The following is a 10,664-nucleotide window of genomic DNA, read 5'->3' on the forward strand; positions in this document are numbered from 1 at the left end:
AAAAACATTGTGCACAAAGTGCCCCAAATTACTCCCGGTGGTTAAGCCAGCACGGTTTATGTGTGTCTGGTGCTTTGGATAGAAGTGCTATATAAATGCAGCCATTTATAATAAATGTTTCATAAAAAGGATCTTAAATCTGTTTTTCTATCCAGGCCCAGAAATGTTGCATCAAGTTTAAAGAATGTTTATCTTTTTTGTGTGCGGAAAAAAAGCGGCTTTTCAGAAGAAAAACGCCAAAACGTGTGTGGCAGAAATTTTCTTCTTTTCTATCTTATTAATCATTACCCGACCCTTCAGATTTGTATCACAACAACTTGAACCTGCAGTGATTTAAATGTTCATTTCCACCTATATACAGCTCATGTCTTACTGAAAAGAAATAAGCAGGACAGATATTCAGATGCCTAAGTCTCTCTTCAGCCCTCAAGATCAATTTTTTAAAATCAGTCCCCTCTTAAAATACCATGCAAACAAACTAAAACCGAGTCCTTGCAGGATCAAACCGGTCTAATCCTCTGTGTTGTGAATGTTTACTGCTCCCCACCCCAACTCCCTGTCTTGTTCCCTCCCTGCCCCCTCAGACCTACAGACATTCCCACACCCAGAGTTTGTTGATATGTTGATGTTGGCATGTGTCTGTGGAGCCGGGACTGACTGGCTGAGGTCGCTCATGACTGGTTCCAGCCTGCTCCCCCCTATGTCGCTTGTCTCCTGCTGTTCTTTACCATCGCTATGTTTTGACATCATCAGCAGAAATCCTGACACATAGGCAGTGCAGTGGAGAAGGGACCTAATAAGTTGTACCCTACATGCCATGCAAATCAGCTGATCATGCTGGCTGTAGTAAATAAACAGGCCCAAGGCAAGGAGCAGACTGCCTTTACTAAAGAAGGTGTACATTTTTCTGGCTGGCTGACAAATTTCATAACTGACAGGAAGGTTGTAATGGATTAATTTTATGCCTGTTTAGACTGTTGATTTTACCCTCCCAAACACTGCACAAGATCTAAATAACCTAGGCTAACTAAAAATGCAGATATGTATTTCTATCTTTGGAAAACGTACTAACAAAATGTGTTTTTTCAGCTGTTTTATTGATTTTAACGAGTTTGTTAAAGGCAAATAAACTTTATTTTAATTATTTACAGTATATACTTTATACAGTAAAACTACTCTGTCTGTTGTTTATTTGTCCGTCCGCTATTATTATCAGCATTCAATATCAATAAATCAATATGATCAAATTAAGTAAGACATTCATTCACATCACATCCTAACGCATTTGAATATGTGATTTAAAAGTAGCTTAACCACATTCAATCACGTGAATTTTAGTAGCGTCAAAAGCTGACCTAGAAGCTACTGAGTTCTGCTATGCTAGTAACCATTAGCTAAATGTTTTTTTCTCATTATTGGATTTAGCACCTATTTTGTTATGTGGAATAACTAACTGAATTACAAAGGGTTTTTACAGACAACAGCTAAAGGAAAAACAATAATTAAATGTTATTTTAGTTTTATTTAAGGCCAGCTGGGGCTATCTCACCAGTTAGCTGACATTATAGCGTAGCGTTCCTGTTTTAGCTGGCTAGTTGGCTCTGTGACAAAGAAAATCTGATTCAGAGGGACCAAATATGTAGTTACTGCCTCTTGCCTTCAAAGGGCAGATTTGAGAGTTCTTTATTTGTGCTTGACCTGATTTACCAAACTAGACTACATGCAAAGCAAAGCTCAGTGTGCAGTATCTGTGGCAGCTCAGTAATGATACAAAAAAAAATTGACGCTATGTCTTGTTCGTAATAATGTGTGGTCCAAGTCTAAAATATCATATTTCAGAGTTATATGATAATATAGTGCCAGTAACACAGGTGCTGTAAGCATCTTTAAGCAATTGTTACCTTAGCAAAACCTGCCTGACTCAAATTAAGACCTGACACAGAAGCTACATCTTCAGACTGTTTAGGCTTTTTTTGTGTGATCCTACTATAAAATGGCATTTTTATTTGGCCGAATGTCAGTGCAGTGAGAAGGTACAATTGAATCAAGTAAAAGGTAGAAAGGAAGTTTTAAAATTAAATGAAAATTTCACACATGCTGACAAAGTTGTAAATAAACTCCTCGCAGACCTGCTGAATGTGCCTGACTGTCTACTCTGTGGCTCGGCCTGGGTCATTCGTAGTGTGGTTGACATAATTATTGGGTGGTGGACACTGCTGAATTATCACTTACGTGTGTCTGAGTTGAAATGTGTGCCACTGGTTACAGCATGACTGTTGCTTTTAAATGAGGCTGCGGTTGTGACGAGGACATTTCAACCAAGGTACAGACGAGAAATGTGAAAGAGGAGCACAGGCACACCATTGTGGGAATATTAGTTCAATTAAAAACTTTTTTGCACAGATTGATCTGTGCCATTGTCCTGCTCTGTCCAAATTCTGTTCTCACTAGGCCGGCCCATACTGGCCAGTTCTGCTTCATGTCACCCTATTTTTCTCTTCTGTCTCCTCTTTGTTATGTCAGTCAAGCAGAGAGGAGGGGCACAGTTTTGGGAAAGGGGTACATTTCTAAATAATGGCCTCGCCACAGGGTCCACAAGGCGGATGTAACGGAAGAATTTTGTCGTTTTGACCTGTTGTCATTCCATCTTGTTCCTCCCCTCTCTGTTTTTTTTTCTTCAGAAACCTCTCTCTGTATTTCAAGGCTCTCTGAGTGCATGCATGCACTCACATCAGTGTTTGTCCTTTCTGGATTCTTTCAGAGTGGCTATGATTTGCATGAGAAGTGGCAGAGACCGGGCCCCCTTCCCATTTTCCTTCCTTTGTCCCACCATTCTTTTATTCCAAATTCTTCTCACTTATGCTCCTTCCTCGCTTTGTGCTGTGCATTATATAAGAGAGCTGCAGTACACCGGCCAGTCAGTTTGTAAAGATGGTCACGGTGCTGGTCACGGTGCTGGGCACAGCTGTTATTTCGATAGCTACATAATTTCCCCTCTCTGTCCTAGAAGGAACACAGGAACAGTTTGAAATAAAGGAAATGGAATCACACTATTACTGAAAAAGGGTTTAAACAAAAATAAAAGACATTATTAATGAGGCAATGAGGTCAGTGAAGCCTGAATGTATTAATCTGTACAGTCGGAGACTTTGGCTTCAGCTTTGAGCAACAGCTTTGGGTTATTTGGTCTCTCTCAAGAAGTGTCTATATTTACCAGGATGCTGCCTGCAACAGGCTTTCAACTTAAAAGTTAGGTAACAATTACCACGAAGCAGTTCCATGGCAACAAAAGATTATAAGCTTAACCTGCACCTATGCTAACAGGCGCTGCTGGTCCAGATACTGTGCTGTTGATGCAGCTGCAGTGTTCAAAGTGTCCACAGGGGGCATTCTGACCTTTGACCTTGTCTTGAAGCACATTAATCCTGTTAGGGCTGCCCAAGAGGCTGTCTGGCTGCATGGGCACAGCATGAGGTGAGTAATTGACAGAGATCCTAAACAGTGATTCTGCAGGAGTTCTTTAACTGGAGTTATAGAGTTACACAGTTGGTCAACATGTTTCAATAAATATCTTTTTTGTTTTGGGGGAGAAGCATTGCAAGACAAATGGTAAAGTTCACATATAAATTGATCAGGAAAATACGTTTTTAATGTTGAGAATCACACACATTGAACTGATATAACTTATAACACAAATCCAATCACAAAAACATGGCTAAATAGTAAATAATGTTTAATATTGTTTAAATTAATCACCTCGTAAACAGTACACAAGTAGAAGCACATAAACACAAATAATTATTTACAATTACGCTTAAAGGTGGGGTGTGCTTTTCTAATCCAATTCTTGTATTTTTGTCAAATTCAGCGAAGCTGTTCTTTGTGTACACTGAAAAACAACCTGGTGTTTGTACACAACCCTGCCTCTATTAATGGGAAACAAGCAAAGTGGCCCGCACCCCGCCACACAACACTATTCTAGCCATGATTTGTATGTCAGTTAACGTTAAATGACTTGCCCACAAACATTCAGCTTATTTTTTAGTTTGTCAAGACATGGTGTTGTTGTGATTTTAGCTGTAGTAGCAGGACAGTTGTGAGTATCGCTGTCTGGAGCTGCTGTGCTGGCTCTGGGACCGTCTCGTCCTCTCTGCATGATAGCTTCGCAACAGCAACTGTAGCAACAGTTTGCTAACCCACAGCTTAGCTAACGTTCTTCAGTCGAAATTACTTATTAATTCAGTAATTATTTTAATGTGTTGAGTTCAACTAAAATTAAGGCAGGCAATACACATAAACCATCAGCTGGAATAAAATTCATACAATAATGGAGGAAGGTTTTGATATTTTTAAAAAAGCCATCACAGACACAGACTTGGTGTGAAACAAAAGCATCAAAGCGGACCAATTGAAAACTCGAACATATAGAGAGATGTCCCTGAATATGAACCATGGGAAACAAATGAAATATCTCCTGGACCATTGTGAAGGTGCGTCACAACTGGGATCTTCTTTACTTTTACAGTCCACCATCATCCTGCAACAGAACAGAAATCACTTATTTATTTTATAGTTGGGACAGGAAGCAAGCTCTCAGATGACTGACAGAGCTGTTAATAAATGTGAGCATCATGTTAATGTGTAGACGTGTGTTGATAATACTCATTTCCTGAGAAATGTGACCAATGTTTTGGATACTACAATGTGAATCCTGTACGGTAACTGCTTTGTTCTTTACATCAAAATATGTCCCTTATTAGTGTGCATTTACCATTTGTTTAGCAGTCCTCATATATGTTCAACCATGTGATAAATCTGAGCTTAATCTTCAATCTGTGTCAATATGTCCGTTCAAAAGTAGGCCTACATGTACAAAATTATAAATGATCTTTGACCTTTTGTCAGTTTTTCTGCAAAGCTGCCAGCACTAGTTAGTACCTCTCTGGAGTCAAATCAGAGGCCGGTTAGCTTAGCACAAAAGCCAGGGAACAGTTATTCTGGCTTTATAGAGATTTTAAAAATCCAAATCCTTTAACAGAGAAGTTGAAGATTTTGAATAATAGGCTAAATATTCACTCTCTTGACAAGACTAAACTAGAGAGTGTTGGACTCTCAGGTTTGTAGCTATGCTAAATTTTAAGCTGCAGCCATTAGCCAGTTAGCCTAGCTAAGCACAAAAAGGAAACACCTAGCCTAGCTCTGTCCAAAGGTAATAAAATCCACTGACTAGCACCTCTAAAGATTACTAATTAACAGTTTATCTTGTTTATTTAATCCAAACAAAAAATAATGTCCCTAAATGTCAAACTGATCCTTTTCTCACCAGTGCGAGACATTTTCCTGTTCAGTGGTGCAGCTTGTGCTACAATACCCACTTCCTTGCAGCATATTATCAACACAGGATCAAAACTATACAACTTTTCCCCTTTCCTGTTTTACATCAGTGGCAGACCTGATAGAAATCCAGAAGGGCAATCAGAACCGCACAAAAGCAACACTGTAGGAAGCTGCTATAAGGCCATGTCCTTATACAAGAAACTAAGAATAGCTGGCCCTTCCAGAAACCAAACCAGTTAGATCAAAACATGTTGCTACACACTGGCTTTGTCCAGTTTGATAAAAATTGTTTAATATGTTATTGCTTCCTCTGTGTAGCTTTCATGACCTCATGGCCTCAGATACTATTCAAAACTCATTGTGTCTTTTGAAAGCTTTGCAATCTCCTCCTCCTTGAATTTCAGGATATTTCACCTACGTCTTTGCTGTCGCGACAGTCACCACAGATGCATCCCAAGCAGCCGTTGACCACCTGGATGCCGCAGAGCACCAGCTGCACCACTCCCATGGCCAGCAGGATGGAGAACAGGACAACGTGCCACATCACTGCATTTTTAGGGTACTCACAGGTTGTCCACATGGTCTGGTTTACAAGGTAGCTGCCATTACCCCTGCGAAGGAGAAGAGCAGTAGAGCATAAGCACTGTCCAAAATACACAAAGCATTAATGAAAATGTGTGTGAAGCAGGCCAAGTTTGGGTTGCAGGAAGAAAAAGTGAGATGACTGAGAAGAGAAAAAATGTGTCAGTAAGGAGGTGAATGGAACAAGTGAGACGTGGAGAAAGAAAGCACATGGAAAAAAGAAAGGAGGGGAATTGATAGAGAAGTTAATGCAAGTTTGTTGGAGAAAAGTGACATTCTCCAGTTACAAAACAGTGAAAAATTTAAGGAATGGTTTGACATTTTGGGAAATACACTTTCAAACTTAAACGTTAGATAAGAAGATTGTAGAGAAATGTGTAGCTGCAGCCAGAAGGCGCTTAGCTTAGCTTAGCGTAGCACAAAGACTAGAAACAAGGGGAAACAGCTAGCATGGCTCTGTCCAGAGTTAAAAAGAAATCTGCCTACCAGCACCTCTAAAGCTCACTAATTAACACGTTGTGTCTCATTTGTTTTATCTGTACATAAACCAAAGTGTAAAGAGTAGAGAAGAGTGTTTGCCCCTGTTTTAGGTCTTTGTGCTAAAGCTAGCTGTAGCTTTATATATCTGGGAGTGGAATCAATCTTTTCATCTAACTGTCAGCAAAAAGCCTATTAAGTGTACAGAAAAAAAGGGGAAATTGAGGTTTACTAGGAGGAAGAGCTATCTGAGGTTGAATATTAATATCCCATCATGAATTGTGTAATCAAACTTGGTTCCCTCCCTGTAAACACTTTTGCCCTTTAAACTGCTATCATCTTGGACAGCTATGGCCTACATATTAACAACATGCTCATATTTATTAACATTTGACCCGATCACCAGAGGGGCCTCTATCAGGTGATTCTGTTTACCTGCCCGAGCTTGTAAAATGCTTCAGTAGTGCTTGTTATCCTCACAGTACTATCACTTTGTCTGAGCCTGATTTTAAGTCATACTGTTTTCAGGCCAGCAAGGAGAGAAAGTATACTAGAGCAACTGTTCCTCAACTAAAAAGGCCAATCTGTAGCTTAACATGACCTCCAATCAAGATAAAATAACTTCCCTTCATGAAGTTTTACAAACACCAGAGGAGTGGTAGCTTATTCTTAATGCTGGGGGCTCACTGCTACAGAAACACAAAGTGCTGGTCCAGTCTGCCACCTACTGGATGTAAAAAAATATTAGGCCTATATAAACATTTAAATTTTTATAAGCAAGAATTGAATCTTTCCTGCTGCTCTAACAATGACAATAAAAGTAAATATAGCTGGTGGAAATAACAGAGAAGTGCAGCTACAAAGCAGCATGCCTGAAAAAAATGAGGAAGGGCAGCAAAATACTTTTCAGAGCACGATTAGCGACTGGAGTTATTCTACGGCATTAACTACCTGCCAAGAAAAGGTACGGTTGAATAAGTGATAATTGGAGAAACACTCACGTGCCGAGGTTTTCAAAGGGGTATTCCCATTTGCCACTGGCCACCTGGCACATGGGTCCAATAGCCAGACCTGCTGAGGCCACACTGGTGCAGTAGATCGCTCCCACCACACCAAAAGCAGAGGAGAACACAGAGTTCAGCATCTGGAGGAGAGATGGGAAATACACTGCATTATTACTTTGCTATCTTTTGTCCAAGAGTATGTGAATTACATTTACAAAACCTAATAGTGGGTTTCATTAAGGTCATTTTATTGTCTTTTTTATTGTCACCAAGCGCAAAATCCATTTTACCTGCCGTGACTTGATTTAAGACAGAAACAAACACACTCCCACACAGCCTGGCTTCATTAGTGGAACTATTTGATATTCTAATTAGGCCTAAATAAGACACAGTGGTGTTTTCAGAAAAAATACAAAGTAAAACACTCATTAAATTAAGGGCCGTCTATGCTTTTCTTTGCTGACAGGGTCCATTCACTGAAAAGGTCTCAACTAGACAATGTCAACAATTAAATAATTAGCAGTTCAGTTCCTGATAATTAAAGAGAAGTGAGTACTGTTCACTCTGTAATGGAGGAGACGCATACCTACTTCTGTAAAACACAGGCTATTTAACCAAAAATGTATAAAAACATTGACTTTAAATAGTAATTCACAGTACAGTAAATATATTTGGTATGATGGTACGATCCATATGTTGAATTGCATCTAAAATACATAAAATCTTTGTTTGGCTTTGATATGACATCGCTCTCACTGTTGACTGTTGCCACGAGTCTTTATCAGCCCGGTCCCTACACTGACGCAATCGTGACACTCGGGCTATAAATGTCAATTTTTCAAATGACTTTACTCACCCGGCACCTGTTGCCACAGCAACCTGTTCCGCAGCAACCCTTGCCCCCGGCCCTGATAGCCGAACAGCTAGGACACAACATCTGAAAAGATGGACATATATTTTCTCACAGAGTACAACAAGTGATATCTTTAAAGTATTTTAAATGCAAGCCTGAGTTTCTTAAAAACATTGAAGTATGTTGTGTATATTTATGTTTACATAAATGTAGGGCCACACACAATTGCACCTGTGTGCACGTGTTCTCTTATCTCTTAAACCAAATATTTGTGAATCCTGAATCATCAAGTTTAACTTTGTCGTCCCAGCAGGCAGTGACATCCACACACACAGTTAGAGGTGGGAAGGGAAAGACATCCAACTTCCTGGTCTCTGTTCAAAACTGTAATATTACGGTGATAAAAGAAACGTGTCCTTCCACAAGACTCAAAGGTCTCTCTGATCTTTTTATCTCTAAAATTTTTATTCATTATTTATTGTCCTTATGAGGCTTTAAATGTCGAGATAAAGCTGGTGGAAACTCGCATAATCATATCTGTTTGAGGAAGTACAGGAGATCAGGTTACGTTTGTTTTCCTTGTTGTAAAATGTGTTTTTCAAACTATAAGAAACTACAAGATGCACATACACAGTGGTAGAAGTAGTATACCACAGTGTAAACATACTCCATTATAAGAAAACGTCTTGTGTTGTAAATGAAAATAAAAAGTACCATCTGCAAGGATCATCTGCAAAATGTATAGCCCACCAAAAGTAAAAGTAGCCTACTCATTGCACTTAAAAACGAGTGTGATGCTATTATACATTATATCTATATGTTGTCATAGCATTTTAATCTTGTACCTGCTTGAATTAGAGCTGATTTTTTTATATATGTTGGGTGGCTTAATCTATAACAATGCATCATTTCATAAATTTATCATATGTTTTGTGTGTAAAAAAGTATTTCCCTCTCAATTGTAGTAGGTTAAAAGTATAAAATGGCAAGTACCTTAAAATTGTACTTGAGTTAATGTTGTTAATTGTTTCAAGGTTTCTTAAAGCAAAACCTTGTTAATGTTGAGATGTCAACCTTGTTAATGTCACTGAGAAATATCTTGATGTCCTTTAATTATTTTTTCCTCTGTAACTCAGCATGAAATTTTTTTTTGTTTGTATAGTTTATGATCTGGACTTAAACTAGAATTATAAAATATCTATTATAGAAAAGTCCAAGTTATTCCCTCCAAAGTGATAATGCTCAATTAAGTAAAGTTAATGACGGAAAACCCTAATAAAACTTCAACCCAGACTTTGTAGATGTACATAGATCGTGATCTTTTACTCACAAAGAGGCCTCCTCCGATGAGCCCCCCCATGAGCCAGACCTGGAGGGAGATCTGGTCATTTTCCAGTCTCTGCCCGTTGGGGAAGAACAGTAGCAGGTTGGAGATCATGCAGATGAACGCTGAAGGCAGCAGGATCAGGCCCACCAGGCGGGCACACTTCCCCGTACAACACATGGCTTTACCTTTTTTTCTCTGTTATTTGCTGTGGTCTCTCTTTTTATACTCTCACCCGAATATCTTTCCCTCTCTGTAAGTCAGAGGGACGTCAGTGAAATGTGGGCGAAACAAAAAAACAAAAAACGAGAGGCGTATGAGAAGCTCACCACTGCGAAAGTCAAACACAACCAGGGACAGTTAGAGCAGGAAGGAGAGTGGGAACAAAGGCCAAGTATTGGTGTAGCCGCCTGCAATCGGATTTCAGACCTGTGTTTCCTCTAAAGGGTCTGAAAATAAAAATCCTCAGCAGGGGGACAAATCTACCCCTCCACAAATGTCAAAGTTAAAGTGCAGGACAAACATTAAACCTAAACAAACTGAAGAACAAAGAAGGGAATGGGGCTCAGGGCGCTCCGTCATGCAGATGAATGCCCTTTGATACCTGTTGATATCAGTCTGCTCTATTTATGGCCTATTGCAAACACAAGAGAGGGCTTGGCCTGCTGTATTAATAAAAGCTCTGTCAACCAAAGATATCAAATCTAACTAGCTGATAAACCATGAGGTGTAAATGAATGAGCTTGTTTGTGCGTGTGTGTGTGTGTGCGTGTGTGTGTGTGTGTGTGTGTGTGCGCGTATGGTTCATTTAAAGCATCACAGATATGAGGAGAAACTGCTACCAAATTAATGTTTTAAATGTCCCTTCCTTTGGAGAATTTTGCAAAAATGAAATATCATCATTTATCATCTTCCATATAGTATTATTATCCATATTTCTGTTGTCCAAATTGATTACACCAACTGAGCTAAAATAGATTTTCAAATTTGTTTTACACATATGTCAAGGGCCCAGCCGCAAGACACATGATGCAGGTTTCTGAAGTTTTTTTATTTATCCACAAAAGGGAGAGAAAGCAAGAAAAAA

The 10,664-nt window shown here is 39.3% G+C and overlaps 1 protein-coding gene across 1 annotated transcript; it reads right to left on the bottom strand.

Moving 5' to 3' along the window:
• Window positions 1–3,716: 3,716 nt before the first annotated feature.
• Window positions 3,717–10,004, bottom strand: tm4sf5 (transmembrane 4 L six family member 5). Its single transcript, XM_046065862.1, has 5 exons — window positions 9,584–10,004; window positions 8,257–8,337; window positions 7,398–7,540; window positions 5,756–5,948; window positions 3,717–4,537 (listed from the first exon to the last, which is right to left on the bottom strand). Exons 1-5 carry the CDS (start codon window positions 9,755–9,757, stop codon window positions 4,520–4,522), a joined length of 609 nt encoding a protein of 202 aa, XP_045921818.1. The 5' UTR covers window positions 9,758–10,004; the 3' UTR covers window positions 3,717–4,519.
• Between the last annotated feature and the right edge of the window lie 660 nt (window positions 10,005–10,664).

Source organism: Micropterus dolomieu, linkage group LG12 (assembly GCF_021292245.1).
Source record: "Micropterus dolomieu isolate WLL.071019.BEF.003 ecotype Adirondacks linkage group LG12, ASM2129224v1, whole genome shotgun sequence".
Taxonomy (NCBI): Eukaryota; Metazoa; Chordata; class Actinopteri; order Centrarchiformes; family Centrarchidae; genus Micropterus; species Micropterus dolomieu.

Excerpts from the sequence above, each read along its gene's own strand:
- tm4sf5 (XM_046065862.1), bottom strand. The coding sequence starts at position 9,757 with ATGTGTTGTACGGGGAAGTGTGCCCGCCTGGTGGGCCTGATCCTGCTG. Across the intron at positions 7,541-8,256 it reads GCTGTGGCAACAGGTGCCGG|ATGCTGAACTCTGTGTTCTC; the intron begins GTGAGTAAAGTC and ends TCTCTCCTCCAG. Across the intron at positions 5,949-7,397 it reads CCCTTTGAAAACCTCGGCAC|GGGTAATGGCAGCTACCTTG; the intron begins GTGAGTGTTTCT and ends TCTCCTTCGCAG.